Source organism: Suillus subaureus, assembly GCF_016647635.1.
Source record: "Suillus subaureus strain MN1 chromosome Unknown BJ212scaffold_243, whole genome shotgun sequence".
Lineage (NCBI taxonomy): Eukaryota > Fungi > Basidiomycota > Agaricomycetes > Boletales > Suillaceae > Suillus > Suillus subaureus.
This window is the reverse complement of record NW_024538799.1, coordinates 1-20,961: the sequence shown is the minus strand read 5'-3', so window position 1 is coordinate 20,961 and position 20,961 is coordinate 1. Positions and strand designations below refer to the sequence as shown.

The 20,961-nt window shown below is 47.0% G+C and overlaps 1 protein-coding gene across 1 annotated transcript; it reads right to left on the bottom strand.

Moving 5' to 3' along the window:
* Positions 1 to 20,589: 20,589 nt before the first annotated feature.
* BJ212DRAFT_1489209 (uncharacterized protein) lies at positions 20,590 to 20,929 on the bottom strand (the record flags this gene model as incomplete). Its single annotated transcript, XM_041341404.1, has 4 exons — positions 20,590 to 20,663; positions 20,714 to 20,770; positions 20,826 to 20,853; positions 20,900 to 20,929. 4 exons carry the CDS (start codon positions 20,927 to 20,929, stop codon positions 20,590 to 20,592), a joined length of 189 nt encoding a protein of 62 aa, XP_041185398.1.
* Between the last annotated feature and the right edge of the window lie 32 nt (positions 20,930 to 20,961).

Sequence of the window (20,961 nt, the reverse complement as noted above, 5' to 3'; positions counted from 1 at the left end):
TTTCCAACTTCTTTCCAATGTAAATAATTGTACAATATATATACTATCAAACAGTTAGTTCTATGTGTCTGATCTGAAAGTCTGTGCATCGGACTTGTCTCTCGTCCATGCTGTGCTTACTAATTGACACCACTCTGGCTATTCCCGGTTATCAGTGTTCCCTACATTACTCATTTTTGTACGTATTACTAAGCTTTCTCTTCTGTGCTCATACCTCCATTATCATGTGCTAATTCTAACACTTGACTGACATGGAAACCTAGGCTCAGTAAAAAGTAAGTAACATATAGTGCTAACTGACAGTGCCTGTTTACATACCTTGAAGATCCTTTGTATTTGCACCAAGGCTCACAAGAGCTGTATCGGATTGGTGAGCAACCAGATGAGAGCCCAACTTCTGTTGTGGTTTTGCATAGACACTGTCCAAAGTGACATGTGCCTCACCATGGCTGCAGGCATTGACCAAGTGCCACTTGACCTTATGAAAGACAGGCAGTTGGTGGAATGGAAAATGGATGTCATGTGCCAGCACATCAAGTGCTTGACCATGGAGAGGTGCAGGATGGTTGCCTTGACACTGCTGAACAATGTAGTGTGCAAGGGCATCATGAAAGTGAGTAGTGCCATAATCTTCAACCAGTTTTTGGAGGCTAACGGCCTTCACACTGGGGTGTTTTGTCATGACTTGTTTGCAGCTGAATGTCATACATCAGTAAAAAGTCAAGTTCGTCATAGCCCTGGTGACAGCTATATAGAGCTATATAGCTACCATAGCACTATGTAGCCGCAAGGTTTGCTACAAACTCCTACAGTAGTCATGAACCTAAACAGTGTGTTATAGGTATCTACAGGAGCTACTATGGCCACTACAGGATGCTACAGGTAGCTTCATTGTGCAGTAGTTGGTCTCCATGACATTCTGCAATCTAATTAGTATCCACAGAAGCGCAAAACATCTCACTGTCAATGAACTCATTAAAATAAAAATCATTTGTGGCCTTGTATGCATTTCCACTCCTCAACCTTAGCTCAACTGATGGTCCCATCTTTGGTATTAAATGACATGGCCTAACAATGTTGTCAACATGAATGACAGCAGCATTGCAGCAACAATGGCGGGTCGAGCACAACACTAGTCGCATTCCAGAAGAAGGGTCAGGTGTCCTGAAAGGTGTGAACCACTTGATGTATGCGAGGGCTCTGGTGTATGTGCCGAACTGACAAGGGAGGGTGAATATAGCACGAACTTGGGCCACTCTCAGACCTGCAACAGCTACTATTAAACACCACCCTTGACACAACTCCCAAAAACCTACCATGCAGTGTCCGCAAACGCACAGGATGAGGACCATCAAATATCAACGCCATATCAAACCGAGCCAGACAACCAGGCTTACGGCCTGATGACAATCTCTCAGGTGTGGCTCTAATGTGCCTCCACATTGGTGTATCACCAACTCACAGGTCAGCTGGCATTACAATGATGACTTGCTGATAAACGTCAAAACGGTCCTGCACCCCTGGTATGACAGTACAGCCAGGGATATTCTTCTGTATGAAACATTGGAGAGCTGTCAAAAAGTCAGTAGCACCATGTGATGTTACAATCTCTTGAACCGATCGGTGTGGATGCACTGGAGCCTTTGCAAGGACATGCATCATTTGCTCTGTTTCATGTGAGTCTGAGTCCAAATCTGAGTCTGAGTCGTAAGGGGGAGTTTCATGTGAATCCAAGTCTGAATCCAAGTCTGAGTCATATGTGTTTGAATCATCCTGGGTCCAGCCATGTGAGAGAGGCACTTGTGCCAGCCAATCCAGATATGCTCCCTGCAAAAAGACGGCTTCCTGGCACTGAAGCCACAAGACCATTTGCTCTTCATAATCATGTTTATTGGTGGCACAGTAAGTGTCCTTGGCAAAGTCTATATGCAAGCGCTCAGGAAGTTCTGTATTAAAACCATCAATTGCACCAAACAATGTTATTGACTGGACGTAATGAGTGAGTTGGTGGATCTTTGGGATGTTGAAATGTTCACAAATAGACAGTTCCTTGAGGACATCCTTATGAGCATGAAATACTGATAGTGCTGTCTGTAAGGTTTTGAGTGAATCCATCGTGTGAATTCACGGCTGTGCATAATATGAGAAGTCCAGAATTGAATGAGCAACTATTAAGACCTGACTGGCAGGGAACCAAACTCAGCCACATATTCCATCTTTGAAACTCGAAATACACATACCTGGGAACTGCTCTGGTGAGTAAGCCAATGAACACTCGCTGCATTTGTTTATGTTCACTTCCAGTCCATTACTTGACAGTCGATATTCCTGTCTTGAAGTGATGGAGCCCTGGGTAATCTGCCATTGCCTTGAATCGTGTGTCCATTTCATCCTCTCCAATTATTTGCTGACACCACCTCACCAGGTGATCCTTGAATACACCTTTATGAACTTGGTGCAGAAGATCTGGAGTGAATGCTAGGAAGATGTTGGCATGGGGCATATTGGCCCAGAAAGGCTTGTAAATGCTATGTAGTCCATTTTCCTCAAATTCAGGCAGATGCTGACCCATCTTTCACCTTTGCAATATATCCTTCATGGTCTTAGGATCATGCATCTCTGAGTGCAGTGCATCCCCTCACTCCTCTGCCACAACAAGACACTTTGGACACCAATTTTCCTTACAACAGGCCACCAAACACTGTTCTGGGAAATTGGCAACATATACCGCCAGAATTGGGTAGATGCGATGTATCCATGAGTTGGTGCACACCATGTCCACACCATCATTGCCAGCAGCAATCAGAGGATGGAGGAGCAGGCCCATGCAATGATGGAAGAGTTGGTATCCAGCCAGGGAATGTTCCTCAGGAGTGAAGCAGTCGAGCTTCCCCACAGGTAAGTAACCAATAAGCACAGTCACATGTGCCAAAGCCTGATGCCTTCTAGCTTTCGCAATGTTTCCAATAGACATATACACTGGCCATGCAGTCTTATCACCTCGGAACTGTGACAAGGTCATTTTGTCTGATGATAAAATAATCAGAGCTATAGTCGCTCCTTCAGGCAATGCTTTCTACATAAGAGGTCAGTCTATTCCTTCAATGTTTCTCTAGATTAATCTTACCTGTTTCTCGCCCCACCAGTCTGCTGTCCACATCTCATCAATAACTCTATGTTGACCTGCATGGTCAGCATATGCTCTGCCAGGTGAGTAGGCCATATCTGCCTTGAAAGCAGGGTTTCCAATGAGCTCCTTCATGCATTCCACAGGATCTCGACTCCATAGCTCAACTTCTTCTTGCAGCAACTCCCCATCCTCATCCTGATGATTTCCACAGACAGTGACCTTTTGACAGCTCCAGCCTGGACCATGTGGAAGTTCGTCTACTCTTTGCAAGAATGAATGATTATTGTGAAATGATAGCTTTGTGCGCTGTTGGGTCTGTTGACAGCATCAATATGGTGAGTTCCAATTTTGTTCAATGCTCTTGACTTACTATTGGTAGTTTTAGAAATTTGTCAGTCCGGGTTTGTCCCAGATTTTTGACAATCCACTGCACTGGACCCCACTCTTCCCTGGTGAGTCTACTCAGTACATCTCTGGCCAGCATGGCCAAGGACTTACGCATCCTCAAAGGGAGACCATGGATCTTCGCCACCTTGCTGTTGTTCCCTTCTATGTCTCTCAAATCTGGTCTCCCCTTCGCCCAAACCCTAGCCTGCATTTGGCTGGGGTTCAATATACCGGCCACCATCCTTGTCATCAACTTCTTCGACTGAAACACAACAAATTTTGTTGAGTGTAGGGTTGGTGTCCATTTCAGGACCTGAGCGCGCATGAACATGGCGTGGGGCTACGTCTTCATGGCCGAAGTCTACATCAGGTGTGTATAAATTCTCCACCTCTACATCTTCAATCATTGATGTCCACTCCATTTGGCATTCAGGCCATCCTACAATGTGTCTTTTGAGACCCTCATGCGTAGATGTGACCTTCCCACAAAACATACAATTAGGCATGGCAGGTTAGTTGTTGCCAACAGTAACTGGTTTCACTTCCTAATACCCTGGTTTTCAGGCACTAGAACCACCAACACAGACACAGTTCATAATGGTACACCACCTTTCATTTCACTTGGTTGGCTACTCGCCTCCTGTGGAATGCATGTGTCCAGAGGCAAATGATGATATTGTATTTGCTTGGGATTACCTGGAGGGAAGGTATGCCACCTTTCACCACCTTTCAATCCACTTGGTTGGTTACTTGCTGGAATGTGTGTGTCCAGAGGCAAATGATGATATTGTATTTGCTTGGGATTACCCGGAGGGAAGCTGGAATGTTTGGTATGCCACCTTTCATTTCACTTGGTTGGCTACTCGCCTCCTGTGGAATGCATGTGTCCAGAGGCAAATGATGATATTGTATTTGCTTGGGATTACCCAGAGGGAAGGTATGCCTGATGATATTGTCTGAAGGTCTTCTTTTTTCTAGGACTCCTCCACGAAGATGGTGGTGGGCTTTCCTCCCTCTTACCAGCATGAAGATCTGGAGTGAATGCTAGGAAGATGTTGGCATGATGGTCAACCACCCAGAACCTTCTTCAACATGGCCCTTCTCGATGCAGTTCATAAAGGTGTGCCATCTTTCATTTCACTTGTTGTCTGGTTACTATCATCTGGCCACCTCTTCTAATGTCTGGACCATTTCTTTCTCTCTCCTCATCTATGAATGAGTTCACGCACTGCATTGCTTTTGCTTTGGCTCATCTTCTCTATTCTCCAGAGTTCACGCTTGTTTTCTCTATTCCCCAGAGTTCCTGCATTGCATGGCTTTGCATTCGCACCTCTTATTTATTTTCTCTTTTTATTTAACCTGATTCTGACAATGAGCCTCATCTTCTCAATCCAATACCTTTCGCCTCGTCTTTTCAATTCAATACCTGGATGCCATCTTTCATTTTAAAGAGCCAAGTTCATGCATGGCCTAGCTTTTCTTTGGCTCATCTTCTCTATTCATGTTAAGAACCATGTTGCTCAAAGGGGAGAGAGACTGACTCAGAGGGGCTTGGCCTCAGCTCATACACTGTGCCCCTTACCCAAGTATGTGCCCTTCATTTCATATGAGGTCTGATGATGGTCTGATGAAGTCCAGAGGACTTCCGGAGGCTGGCTACTCTGCTGGAGAGCGCTAGAGGACTTCTGGAGGAGCATGGGAAACGTCCGGAGGAGCGTGGGAGAGTTCCGGAGGAATGCAGGAAGTGCTCAGGAGAGTTCCCACTGCAAGGTAATACTTCTACAGGAAACAGGATGGAAGGATAGGAGGTCTGAAGGTCTGGAGGACTGGAGGACAGGAGGACAGGAGGACAGGAGGACAGGATGACAGGATGATGGAGGACAGAAGGACAGGATGTCCGAGGGTTAGGAGGACAGAATGTCCGAAGGACAGGAGGTCCAGAGGTCCAGAAGGAATAGGGGCTACATCGGACTCCATCCAATGTAGAAACAAACAGGGGAAGACTACACTAAGGTAGAGTCAGAGGGTCAGGGATTGGACCTAAGTCCGGAAAGAGGGGAAGTGCCAGAAAGGCAGAGCTCCAGCCTAGGGAATCAATCTCTAGGCCTGATGGGTAGGACAGACTTAGCTGGACCAAAGTCTGAGAGAGGATTGGGCAAGTCTAAGTTGATATTCAAACTAGGGAACTACAGGAGTATCTACAGGGGTTATATACTGAACAATATCTGAGGGGATCAGTAAGCAAAGGAGCAAGGCTATGTATGAGCATGTGGAAACACATTAGTAAGTAAGACGGAACATAAGTAAATGAACTCGGAGATGAAGACTTGTACAAGGATCAATAAGCAAGATGGAAGAAGAGGTAACCGAAAGCCAGAAAGCAGAGAATGCCTAAATGGGGATAGGCGCAGGATATCGGACAAAGGGTGGGAATAGGTCCGGAGATCTGGGGATCCGGAAGACAAGGTGGATATAGGACCGGAATACAAGAAGGTGGATATAGTTCTGGAATCTGAGACAAGGTGAAGTCTGGATGTTTTGCTGGATGAAGTGCGCATAGGGTGGACGGGATAGGGTTGTATGGATCAGGCTAGCAGTGAGGATCCGATGGTCCAGAGCTCAGGGGTAAATCCAGAGTGTAGTTGATCCTGCTGAGGTGTGGAGCACAGCAGAAGGGGATCTTGGAATGAGCTGGATATGATGTGGGGTCCGGATGTAGGCTCGGAAGGCGTGGGAATATGATGGAACATGGGTCTGGATTGTGGGATATGACAATTCAGCAGAGTTCAGACATCACATGACTTTGCTTTTACTCCTTTGCTTTATTATTTCATGCATGTTTTCACCTCTCATCTTATCTATTTCATACCCGTAAGCCATCATTCATGCCTGACTGCTGACTTGACTAACTGACTAAACTAGAGCAGTTATACCATGAGATGCAAGTAGGATCTCCAAAAGTTGGACTTTGTGTGCTTCTTTGCACTTCTTCTTCTCAGTGTTCCAGCGACCAACTATTAACTCCCTTACATATGCTTGGTGAGTAGCAGGACCTTGGATGCATTCAGTGATTTGTGCTTTGCATGCCTCGTCACAGTGCCTCAGCTCAGCGTCCCAACGTTCCAACACCAGGGTTCATAGGTAAGTCTGTGATGTGGTTATGGGTCCTGGGGTTTGACGATGTGGTTTCAAGGGATAAACAAGCTCTGGAGGATGTGGTCCCTGCTTGGTGCGTTTGGGTCCTTCCCTAGCCTGCCCTGGTGCAACAACCACATGGAATGGGCGACTTGGAGGTGGAACAGGCCTGCTGGATGGTCAGTGTCTACCATGGCCAATCTCAGAGCAACATACCGTTGTTGGACTTGAAGTATATCTTCCTCCGTTTTGCCAAATGGCAAGAAGGCATATCTACAACATTGGTTAGTGTGCTGTGAGTCTTGGACTATGTGGCTACTGACTGTTTGTTCATTTGGGGTTTGTAGGGCTGATGGTAATGTTATTCAGTCGCACTTTATATACTGTTGCATTGACTCTCCAAATGAAAACCCTAACTTCGAAATCAACAGAACTCAAAGTTCTTTGTTGATCAGTGCTTTGTTGATCAAACTCCATGGCACCATATTTAAAGGCATGTCATCCAATTTTTTTCACTGCAGACTATCTTAGTCCTGAATCATGGCAGTGAAGCTTTCCTCAAAAAGGGGGCCCTTAACGGCAATATCAAAGGCCCAGGACGACTTATGTGCCCAGATGGTATCAACCACTGGTCGCACCACCAGTGGTCATCACCGCCAGCCCACTGAAAAAGAGACTTATTGAAGTATGTAAGATTCAGCTGTTGCTCGCCAGGTTTTTGACTGGCTTTTTACATATCAGTTTTGAAATCTTGGCGAGGTGATGACCACCAAAAAGCCTTGCAAGCCAAGGCGGGAAAACAACAGTTAAAGGCCCTGCACACTACATATAGGACAAATCCCAAGGGATTTGATAACGAGCCCACTGAGCTGCTGAGTGATGTGGACCAGGTTGAAGATAACATGGTCAGCATCATATTCTTTCTTGTGCTCCATTGCTCACTATGATGTACTAGTTTACCGATCAGTGTGTACCTGCCAAGCCATACAAGCCACAGGTACTTGCTTTCAGTTCAAGTAAAACACTTGCTCCTGTATTGGCTCAAAAGACAAAAGGTATGCAAGCTTGGCTGGTTGGGTCTTATACTAAGGTTCGTCAGATTCTCCTGTGATGGCTTGAAGGACAAAAGGTAAGCAAGTTTGAGTTGGCCTGGTTGTGTCTTATACTAACTAAGTTTCATCAGACTCTCTTGTATTGGCTTGAAAGATGAAAGGTAGGCTATCTGGGCTGGTCATGTCTTATACTGACTGAGTTTCATCAGATTCTGTGCCTGTGGTGTCTGCTGATGATGCCAGTAGTGAAGACAGTGGCGATGGTAGTGACAACAGCTATGACTGTAATGATGAACGACCCCACAGCAAATTATTTCTCAGTGATGATGACTCCATTGGTGATGAAGAGGTTGAAGACACTTCACAACACCAGCTGGAGGTCTCTGATGAAGACATCAAGCTGAATATCAAAGCTTTACATGGAAGATGCCAGTGTTTAAAGGCTGCAGATCTTGATCATATCACCAAGGATGTGCTTGCCACTGCCACATCCATTTACCGCTGTCTGGTGGTCACTCAGGCACCTTTTCCAGAAACACTCTTGGTTGAAACCATGCTAGCAAAACGTGCTTGGCATGAGGCATCTGATATTACTGGACTTACTGTCCAACTTACGCCTTCATTAGTGAAAATGGTAAGCACTCTGTTGGGTTCTTGTCCTGGCCTCATTTGATGTTTTGTGACAGTATAGATGATGAGGCGCACATCCCATGTGTGTGGGGAGCTCAAAACGAAGATGCGTGGACTCACATCCTCATTTTTTGGCTTCCAGGCAAGCTGGTCAATGACAGCTATCAAGGCAAACTGTGACTTGGCAGAGTCATTGAAGGAAGGGATATCATTTGTTTTCAAGGTGTGTCATCTTGACTATCATTGGGCATTGTCTAACTGCATGAGTGAAAGGATTGGGAGATGAAAACTGGCATCTACAAAATGGAATTGATCCAGAAAGCGATTAATGATATGTGGTTTACCAACTGCAGTGACAAAGGTATCCTCTATGCTAAATACTTTGATCCTTTACCTTTGAAATTGATGGCGCTGGCACTCATGGTGGTGAGTACTTTAGAGGTGTCTGATGGTTGGTGCGGCAGCTGACATCTGACAGATGGAATGTTGTATCAATGAGTGGGCCACTGGAGTAAGGGAAGACATCAAATTCTCCTTGGTGTCTTACAGTCCAGTCTATCTTGCACATCTCAACTCCTTGGAGCGGTTTGAGCAGTGCACTGCTCCTTACAAACTACTGGAGAAAATTCATGATAATCTGCTTGATGTGGCTCAGTGTGTGTCTGGCTACTTGCATTGATTGTTCACTAACTTGGACAATAAGCTTACATGCTGGTGGTATAGACCCATCCAAGACAGCAGTATCTGTTGATGCCCTCACCAATGATGTGTTCGATGATGCGATCTGAGAATATGAAGTCGAAATGCGAGCGGCGCGAAATGGGCGTCCTCAAGGCATAGAGGCTAGTGATGCTTGATGCTTCAGGAGGCCTGTTCTTACAAGGGTTGTCACTCTGAATACATTCATTTTTGTTGATGTGCGGTCCTGACACGTTTCGTATGGTGAGAGCTACAGTGGCTGTATGCAGATGCCTGCTACTACTGATTGATTTTCGTTGTACTGTGTAGCACGTGTAGCACGTGTAGCGTTTCGTATGGTGAGAGCTACAGTGGCTGCATGCAGATACCTGCTACTACTGATTGCTTTTCGTCGTACTGTGTAGCACATGTAGTGGTCTGTAGCTCTGTAGTCATTTGCTACGAGAAGCTACTGTAGTGCTATACACCTAACCGTGTGGCTATATAACAGGGTATAGTAGGGACTTGACACATTGGGCTACACGGACTACAGTGACTATATAGCTCCCTGTAGTCAAGGGTTTTTTTACTGATGCTCCCTCAGACGGTAATCCATCGTACACTGTATGCAGCTCAGATACAGTTGCAATAATAACTTGAGCTGGCTTGAGTACTACGGACCAGATTGGCACAGTCGGGATGGGGAAGTACATCAAGAGTGTTAGCAGTGGGTGGTTTTACTGACTACTTGATGCCACATACGAGTTCACTCCGCCATTGAGGAAGGTTGCTGGTTGGAAGGTGGAAGGTGGAAGAGCGGCGAGAGCAAACATCCTCAAGTCTGTGGTAGCCCTTCGAACTTTGTTATGATAGTAGGTCGTCTTGCAGCACGTGTCAGTGCTAGTGGTAGTAGTCTAGTAGAGTGTTTGAGAATTTGAGGTGTCGAACGACTTGAACCAATCAAGAGGGCGCCAGGCATCGCAGTGGTCCCATACATTTATGAGAATTTCATACCTCAGGTTAAAGAAACAAATGGTAGCTTGTAAGTAGTACGGGTCTGGGAAATGTTTTTGGGCCAAGAAACCTTGGTTGTGCTAGGACGGACAGACGGACCGTCAGGGCTTCGAGAATTCCGGTTTCTTGAGAGAATTTCTATACTTTGTATACCGCAGCAAACAATGGAAACTGTTAAGATGTGGTGCCCTACGAGCTGTCTTGGGGTTCCCAGGCTCCGCGAAGTGGGGAGGGTTCTGTCAGATCGAAGTGTATTTTCGGATGCGCTCGCACAAATACGTTACGGAGATTGAAGCTGACCGGTCACTGCGGGCCCCAAACAACTGTGTCTGAGGCAGACAACAGTGCGGTTATTGACAGTATCACCTGCTGCGGTAGAAGCCGTCGACTTATGGGTCCTGTCCCTCTGCGTAGTTTGAAAGAGAGAAAAGCGAGGTTAGCATATCAATGTATGATGAGTGCACACACATTTTATACTTGACCAAAGAAACAGCTGTGTTGAATCAGAGTAAGCATAGAACTACCTGGCCACTACATTGTTAATATTCATCGCGGAACGAAAGCGGCGTCCTAAAACATATATAAAATCAGATGTCAGGGGGAAAACAATAGCTGCGGTACAATATCCATGGGGGGCATGAAAGACTGAACGGAAATGTGCTGGGCAATGCAGTGACAATACGCCCAAGCAGCTAATGTGTATGAGGAAACACTACATTCACTGAACCGTGTCAAGTCAAATTCGTCAGAAGGGCAAGCGGAGTCTAGTTGTAAGCATGCTGGCTTACTAGAGTCCCCATAATTTACATAAATACTGTCTGCGATACTGAGACACAAGCTTTCAGTATCACTGCCTTTTGGCGTAACAGTCAAGGGACGACAGTCTTAGCAAAGTTACACTAGTATTGGTATTGGAATATTAATTGACGGCTTCTCACCCAGCCTCAGGATAATTCTGCATCATACGCCTAAGCTCCGCTTCTGGAACCCTCGTCTGAAATTCAATAGTGCAAGGGACATTTGGCATCACCGCGTTCGTGAACCCCATGTCATCCTGCGGCTTCGTAGGATCCAGACTGAGCTGGAAGGCCCAAAGAACAAGAAGCGAATTTATGAATACCGATCTATAACATTTCAGATGAGATCGGGAAATCATGTGCATGGAAAGAACTGTAACCTGTTCGCAACGTGTTGACCTGGGCATACGCTGGAAGGAAGGACAATCAAAGAATGTATATCCCCCAAGACACTACTTACCGCCGACCAAACCCAAATACAAAGAATGTGAGATCGTCTCTCAAGCGACCTTGGTCGGTGATCCAGCGCTGGGGTTTGAACGCATCAGGCTCGGGATAGACTTCTGGATCTCGAGAGATGGCCCTGAGGTGGTGACAATTTGATATGTCGTATCTTGAAGGATATCGACTTACCAGTGGTTACCGGTTACCGTAGTTCCAGCGGGAATGCAATAGTTTTCCTGCCGGCGGATGTCAGAATATCCTGAGGACGACAAATAGTTCGGCGAGCACTTGCCCAAATCACATCTTCGGTAGTTCGGTGAGGCAATCCTGTAGGGTTGACTGTGTAAACTTCAGGTGCAGGACTGACCATTCAGAGACCCACCTTCAGGAGTCACCGGTCTCCATCTCAAAGCTTCAGAGACGAAGGCCTCCAGACGAGGAAGGGATGGCTTGTCGGCGAAAGTTGGTACTTTGGCAAAAAAAAATGAATGAATTGACAGAACTGCGATGCGAAATCGAGCTACCTCGCTCCCTTCCAATTACTGCATCAAGCTCGGCCTGAACTTTAGCCTGCTCTTCAGGAAAATGTGCGGCCGCCATTAGCACCGTGCATATAGCCACAGCAGTCTGGTACCTCATCTCAGTGCATGATGTTCGCAAAAAAGAAAGACGCCTCACAGTTTCGGTTCCAGCTCCAAAAAAGGCGCCAGCAAGATACGCCATCTCAGTATCTGTCAAGCCATAGAGATGCTCATTTTCTAGAATGTATTTTGAAAACGAAGGACCGATGTCCTCATTGCTCTGCTGTGGAACAACTCAGACATCGTGTGAAGATAGGCAAGGCAATGCGTACCATGTGCAGTTTCACACGGTTCAGCTGGTCTGTGTAGAGTCGCTTGGTCCTCTCGAACTCGTCTTTCAATTCTGGCGCATACCAAGGAATGTATTTGAGCCACGGTATCGAGTCCACCAAGTAATAACCATGGCGCATGATTGTATTAAATCTCCTGACAAGTTGGCGAGCCTCTCTGATTTCGGGGTCAGTCGCCGACGTCGGTGTGGTCTTCCCATATGCAATTTTCATGATCGTCGCTGCGGCATAACTTCCAAGAACCCGTAAGCAACATACTATCAGGCCCCGGTGCCGCACGTAGGAAACCGCTTACGTTCCCACATGGTTCTGAAAGTTGCGTGGATCGTCAAGAATGCTGAGAATCACGGTTTTCGCCTGTGACATCTGCAGGGGCTGGTACGTCTCAGCTGATTTGGGCTGGAGATGCGTATGGAGCGCTCTGCACCGCATCGAAAAGTAAGATGGCCGTTTGAGCCTTTACAGCATCGCGGCGACGAACCTACGCTTCCGACGGAACCTGTCTCCAGCGCGTGATAGAACCATGACCAGTCCGCGTGTAAGAATTTCTCCAGCAGCAAGGCGAGGTCGATCAGCTAGCATTCTACCCTGCTTCTCCATTATATCCACCGCGGCCTGCCACGGAGTGCTGAATCTAGTGATGCTAACTTATCATAAAGGGACTAACTTTGTGGCGGCCGATAATCACGACAGTCTGGGTTCCTGAGCGAATTGTAATCAGAGGGCCATATTCGTCGATCCACCGAGCGACAGTGAGAGATGGGCTGATTAGAAATGTGATACGATTAGATTACAAAAACGAGGTCGCAAATATGCCAGTGAAACTTTACCTGCGAGGGGGTAGGAAGTGTCCCCGAAGCCTCCAACTGGGGGGAGAAGGCGGGAGAGGAAGGCGGCTATCCGATTTACGAAGGTAAGCCCGAATAACCACTCCTATCGCCCCAACACAAGCCGCAGCATTGAGGATGAGCTGCGTATTATCGTAAATCCGTAGGTCAGGGAGCTGTAGCATGGCCGATTGGAGGAGTGGAAAGAGATAGGACGATCCTCATCGAAGGTCCATTCAAGTCATTTGTATAACCCGAACTCCACGGACAGGAAGAGACGGGCACCTGTCAAACCTCGTTACGCATTACTACACTTAATTCATTTGGCAAGCACAGTTTGGGATAAAAATGATTGCTTTGGCAAGCAGAGCATAGTAAGCGAACATACGACATGCAGAAACTGGGCGCAAGATCTTGAATCTCTGCGACTGCGGTCAGCGCCATCAATACTTAGCCTCCTGAATCGTAATCGGCTTACTCATTTATGGCTTTGTGCACTGGCTATGAGTGTTAGCTACGGCGCTGGTCAGTGAATCAGGTATTGTTATCATGGTGGTAGGCACTCGGGAGTTTGGAGGTATGGTGCAGTTTACTGAGTCTTGAAACCAGACGTTTTAGGAAGTGGAGATCTTTAGCCATCGAACTTCTTGGGCTTTGTACACCGGCAAAAACACGTATATATCCACGGTCGTGAATGTGTTTATGATATGCGCGCTCGAGCTCTAGGTTGATAACATATATGGATTGCGAGTCATCTCCGTGAATGAGATGGTGTAGGCTAAGAATGCTAGCTCGTTGCACCTAGTGTCACGGCCTTTGAGTATAGAATGTATGGGCCAGCCTAGCTTGTTTTCGAAAACGGAGTGGACTTATGGCGGGTATGACCTCGGGAAGCTCCGATCTGAATGGAATGCTGACACTCTGATATTACGCAATTTCATGCAGCGGCCGCCGGCCATGCACACTTGTTTTGGGGCCGCAGTACTCGAATCATTCCAATAGTCTATCGACCTAGGAGTCGCGTCCACCTGCGCGTGTATCTTGCATGGTTCTCCCTTCGCTGCGTCTGCTGGAGGCCGATTAGTATATTTTACTTTTGGAACAGCTTTGCTCCAACAACATGCCTACTACCGAGTTCCCCGTCTCAATAATATAATGCGAACGCTTCACCTCACTTTCCCGGTATCGTAAATATGCGAATCGAACTGCATCAACCTCATCACAAGGATATCTGGTACAATTCCACTCTGCCATGAAAGTTTTAGCACCCTCCAGAATCTAGATTCATCACTTCTCTTACATAGGCTTTTCCTGCTGGTCGATCACAGCACCTCTGCTTTCCCTTCAGGTCCTTTCCTGCCCAACGCCGTGACTTCCCGGTCAACTTCGTGTTGTTGAGTCAATGTGATCCATGCGAGTTCACAGTATGTCACGTATTGGATTCTTCAAACTTCTCTAGGTGATTAGCTATGAAATAATTCAACCACGAGGCTGACAGGACCGTGCGCCTTCGATATGAGTCAATGCAACCCGCTGGACCTCGCATCCGCTCATGTTACATAAAACGTGAAACGTTCAACATGCCGTTCGTTGTCTGCCAATTAAATTTCTGCTTCATCTTACATCAAGTTACATATGGCTTTTAACAGTAGCCAACGCCTCACTGCACACAACTGAGCTGTATTCGATCCTTATTGCAGTCATAACTCATCCAATACAACTTGAGTTTTCACGTTCACTTTCAACACCTGCATGTGTGTGAGTTCTGATTTCCGCTACATGCAGCCAACACCTTGCACGTGAATTATCTTTTGTTTCAATACAGCTCTTTGACATATGCATCGTACCATGCATACAGACTTTGGATGCTATTTTCGCGGGACAAGATAGACGGCGATACCCTACATATCGATCCACAGCTGAAATGCAACATCGATGCCGTTAACGAATACATCGTGAAGCACATACCTATCCCACTCCGCGACTTCGCATCCGATCCACATCTCATCCGTTCCTTCAATGTCAACAAAGCCTGGTGCTTAGGGCGGACACGTCGAGGTTGCTGACTATACACAGTAAAAGGAAGATGTTGTATGCTTATGCTTTGACGACTAGCATATCCCTAGAACGATTTTATGGCTCCTGAGGTACCCGCTGCCTTACCTTGTTGCGAGGGCCGAACTGATGTCGATGCAGATTCTACTTGAGCAACAGTACCTGGGTCGCGCCGTGTATTGGTGGGCTCTTGGTATCTTGCTTGGACAATCGCCTTGTTGTGGCGACGATGAATATGAAATTTTGATGTCATCTTGGAGCATGTGCATCTATATCCTATCATCATGCCGAGAGGCGCTGTTTTCATCTTGCAACAGGTCGAACATCCCATGCTTTGCTTGCCGTGCCTGGCAGCAGGTTTGACCCGGCTTGGTCTTGGCTCTTGAGTGCCAACGACATCGCTCGAGCCAATTGTAGCAGAAAGGGTCCCGCTAGTACCGCTAGTCCCTGCGGCGGAAGCTCACAGATACAAACAGTCTGCACCACAAACTTCGCGTGTCCATACACCTTCCATAGTCTGTATATCCAGGTCGATGGGATGGGATATTGTAGCTTATGCCTTATGGTTGCGATAACTTATCGAATGGCGGAAGAGTGTAGATCAAAATGTCGGATAAGAGTTCAGTTGGCAATTTTATGAGCGAGACAGCCGGTCCAACTCCTTCGGATAAGCTGGCGCTCCGCTCTGTGGCCGGTCGACTCGGTATCATCGGAGTATAGTGATTCAAGCTTCAAGCTAACGGTTCAAACGTTCGAGTCAAGGTCCAGTGCTCTGGTCAACATCTTGAAGATGGCACCAGAAAAATACGCAATTTATTTTTGATGCAATTAGTTACTACCCGTCACTCACGTTGTTCGAGCCTAGAACACCCACTTTTCTGACCTAATTACTCGCCATTGAGCGTTTACGCACAAACTCAGGTGCTTTGGCAAGTGCGCAGGAACCGAGTACTGACTCGGAGTACTGAGCAGCGAGTGGTTGGCTGTTGGTGTCTTGATACGATGAGCTGACTGTCCGATGTTAAATATTAAATGACTACAAGGACCAGCTGATCACCATAGGGATGCTCGGGTACCATATATTGTCGTGCGTATCGCACGGAAGTAGTAATTGGTCAATCTGGTCACGTGAACAAGGAAGAGAAGCAACGCATCCCATTTCGAGTTGACTAGAGGACAAGACACAGATTCAGCCGCCAGCTGAACACAGAGCCCAATAAATATTGGACTAGCAGGGATGGACAAAGGCCATGATCTGACAGCCCTCTCAAGAACTATTTCCGCATCTTCACTTAGAGGGCGATTGACGAAGTTAACCGGCGCACCATTGCGTCCTGTGGCTGCCCTTCATGCTAGCATCGAGTGCGTATCAGATAGCTTGTTTATGCCACTGGCTGATTATTCCACGACTTAAATTGCGCTTTCTGTGCTATCCAGCTTTGTGCCAACCAAGATACCGCGGAAGAGGAGACTGCAGATGATGGTCGTTGCCGTGTGGTCGGTGTTGTTAGTGATGTCCTGCTTTGTGTTCCTAGTGCTCTGGTACGTGCGGTTATTTTCCAACATACCGTTTATTCGTTAAAACCAACGCGCCAAAGCTCCATACCGGCGCTATGGCCGTTCTTGGTCATGTACCTCATCTGGATTTTCTGCATAGACAAGAGCCCAGCATACGGAAACAAGCTCACTCCATGGTTCCGGTCCTTGAAGATCTGGCAGTATTTTGCAGAATATTACCCTGCGTCGTAAGTGTGGTCTTCGTGTTTTATGGATACAACCGTTTACGTGACCATCCAGGCTCCTGAAGGTGCGGCAGTAATTTGAGCTACTTTGCGTCAGGAATGTTCAACCATTTGGTCAATGCAGGAGTGCGACCTACCCGCTGACCGCCCATACGTGTTCGGGTACCATCCTCACGGTAGTTTCGTTTCGTTTCAGTTCTAAGCATCACTCATTTTGTGATTTAAACAGGCATAATTGGGATGTAAGACGACATTTCCTCTGTATCCTTGCATACTTCTTACCAATCCACCAGGGGCGCACTCGCCACCTTCGCTACCGAAGGCGAGTGTTTCACTTTCCCCACAACAACAATGTCTCAGATATCTCCTATCAGCCACCGGCTTCTCCAAAGCTTTCCCCGGTATTAAACCACACTTACTCACCCTCAATAATAACTTTCACATTCCTTTATATCGCGAAGTTATCATGGCTCTTGGGATAAGTAGCGTCTCGCGAGAGTCTTGCTCCAACATTCTTTCCAGCGGCCCAGGTCAGGCAATAACTATCGTAGTCGGAGGCGCTGCAGAGAGTTTGAGCGCAAGACCTGGTACGGCCGATCTAACATTGAAGCGCAGGTAGGCTCCTATACCGGAACATTACGAACAGGCACATGACACATGGACTGTAGATTAGGTTTTATCAAGATCGCGATCCAGCATGGGTGAGTTGATACAAGGTTTCATATAAAATGTCATCGATGCATTTCTTCAGAGCGGACCTTGTACCTGTGTTCTCTTTCGGCGAGAATGATGTAAGTGACGCACTCTTTCGTTCCTGTGTATCGTCGACAGCGTTTATTCGTCAGATATACAATCAAATGCCAAATGAGAAGGGCACCACGATATATGTTCTGCAGAAGAAATTCCAGAGTATGTTTGGGTTCACCCTTCCGCTTTTCCATGGACGTGGTCTGCTGAATTGTGAGTTACAAGCTTACTCGACTGGTGACCTTCCCTTCATCTATGCTGTAGATAACTTGGGCCTGATGCCGTACCGACGACGGATTGTGTCAGTCAGTCAGTGCTATTTCTAACATGGGAGCTTGCTGGGTGTTCTCACTTCTGAGCAGTCGGCCGACCGATTCATGTTCAACGCTGCGAAAAACCGCCGTTGGAGGAGGTCGAAAGAGTGCAACGGATGTATATCGAGGAATTGACCAGGTGGGTATTCTGGCCCCTTCGTTGTCCGTGTCGAGCTTAGTTGTGGTCAATGCAGGATATGGAACACTTATAAGGATGAATTTGCAAAGACACGCTTGAGGGAGCTCAGTATCGTTGATTAAAATGGACAGACAAAATTGGATTCTACCAACGTGATGACCGGCTAGCTACGTCGAACAGCAATTGTATTGTTAGAGTAAATAGGGCCCCATGAACCGCAGTCAGTGCATTTTACTGCCAAGGCTGTCCGGTTCGAGGCATCGGGGTAGGGATGAAGGTTTCAATACACATTGAAGTCCTCATCCCGGGTCTCTATCAACTGTGAATCCTTGGCGGATATATTTCAACAAGTACGTCGACACCCAATCAAATTTCTTCGTCATCAAAATCGATCTCTTCCACAGGGAAGTCACCGACTGTGACTTTTGCAGGGCGCACGAACACCCCGTAGTTCGGGCGACATGTAAAATACTGCACTCCTTTGAGGCTAGATACCCAAATGAACATCGTCAAATAATACGAGGTTTCAAACTCACGAGCCATCATTCTTGCCCATCGGCTCATCATACTCAACACCGACCCAAAGCCCAGCAGCAAACTCAGTATAACCAACAAACCGAACTGCACCACGCTTTTTCAAGCCCGGTTCTGTGGATTCCACTTCGCAACGTGATCCGATGGGGATGTTTACCGCAGGCTCAGGAGTAGGTTCTGTTGAAGGGGGGGCAAAGCGCCCTACTTTATGTCTTTGCTTGTAAGCTAGCACGGAGTCTTTGGAATAAAGAGAATCAGAGATGGTGATAAAGAATAAGGGATGACTGATTGATCACCGGTTCGTTGTGCGTATGCGTCGTCGCTGAGCTCGAACTTCTCTACTTGTGATACATCGGAGAGCTGACCCGTAAACGATGTCGAAGGGTTCGTATCTACGAGCTACAACAAAGGATGCCAACATGTGCATAAACGATTGCTTTTGTCAAAATTTAAACGGAAAATACCTTGATTGTCTGGAAATCCCGAACGCTATAGTACCCAAGCGGCTTGGCATCATCATCCAGCTGTGCGACGACTTGCGAATCGACATCGCCATTGTGCAGCGATATTTTCTGATTCTGAACGGGGATGCCTGTGATGAGCTCTAGTTTCGCCTAATCATTAGATTGTGTGCACGAGTCACGACGATATGCGGGGTTGTCATTTAGTGTCCTGCAAGATGTGTATGGTAGATGGACTACGCAACCTTGAGGTGCTCGATGGTAATATGGAGATCGAAACGACGCTCGGAACGAGTATCTGGGGATACGACAAATAATTTGACGATGGATGTCATTTTGGATCGAGGAATATTGTTGTTCTCTTACCGTACGGTAGATAACTCAAAGTTCAAACTTCGGGCCAATCACAGGGCACGTGATTCAGATCGTGACACGACCTTCAAAGCTAGCTTCTCCCTTTGCAACTCATCCTGCTAAGTTAGGTCTGAAACTACCTGGCTGTGCTATCATCGTGAGCGCTGAGTCATTATATCTCGCCTCGGTAGATACACTAATAATTTGCTACAGCATCCGGCACAGTCACAGTCAATCACATGTCTATTCTGGAATCTGGCATATAGGCTGATGCCCATATTGACGGTTACCAGATGTCAGACGACCTTGAAACGCTGCACTCTACATCTTCTAATACAAACCATTCTGTTATGCGCACAGATCAGAACGTTAGCGCTGTCGTCACCGACCGCCAACACCTCGTCAGCAAGCAAGACGAGGTTAACCACCCCATGACCTCACACGAGGGTTTTAGACTGGCTTTCCGGTACTTACCAATTGAACTCTTATCCTATATTCTCATGCGCACTATACCGCCATTCAATAGGTTGTTCCCCCCCCCCCCCCAAATCTACAATTCCCCATGCCGTTGACCAGGATATGGTGACTAAACGATGGAGGGAAGTTATCGTGGATATGCCCAGTTTATGCTGTAGAGTGTCTGAGCATTCACAGCAGCGACTTAAAGTGGGAAGCTTTCTGCTAAGCCCCATGGCCCAGGCGGTCGTGGGGACGTCCCCTCGTTGGAACTCACGTGCTCAAATGTCATGATCAACATGTGAAGCCTTCTTTTCAATGCACTCGCACTCCCGAATTTACGCAACCTTGAGGCTTGCTCCGCAGAGATGACGTGGCCTCATGAGAAGCTGAAGGTATTTTTTGCACGGTCGAACTGTCCCCTGGAGTCCTCGATTTTCGGCGGTAGGGTGACGACAGCTTCAGCATTATACGCGCAACAAGTGTATTGCATCGCTGTTATTCCTTTTTTGACGCAGTAGTTCTCAGGAATGGGAGCAGTAACAAACGTTAGATCGATCCAGTGCCATTCAGGTGATCGCACAATCAGTTGTGTATTGTTCATGCATATGCGCGCTTTCCGGGAGCCCTTGACATGGTGTGGAATCGGCTCATTTCATCCTGGTCGAATTGCTAATTGCATGGTGGCAGATGAGATCGCATCGAGTGCAGTTTCAATATATATAGATAGATATCCCATCCTAATAAACCAATGGAGTCCGAACACCAGAGAAAAGTACCATGCGGAGAATCCAACTGATATACAAAATAGAAGGCGTGTCTTCAGGCGAAGTCGTGCCAGTTCAGCATCCCAGTCTCAACACCATTATATGGCCCATCGTGGTCAGATTCGTCACCTGTACGACCTATCAGCAACACAAAAATCAGTACCGCAATCAATACGTACCATCCCAGATCTCAGGGACATCGCCAACAATGCACTGAGTGCTCGGGTTGTCTTGCCCTAATGCCCAACTATTCAGCACCCCGTCATCAGACCATATGATGCATGAACTAACCGGGGCAGGCAGCCCATTCACCGGAGTCCTCATGTGCACCTCACCTGCGGGGTGCACAAAGTCCAAGAACATACCGGGGCAGATGGGTATTGGGTCTTCTTCATTATTAATGTGTGTGAGATAGAGGTTTGCGTCG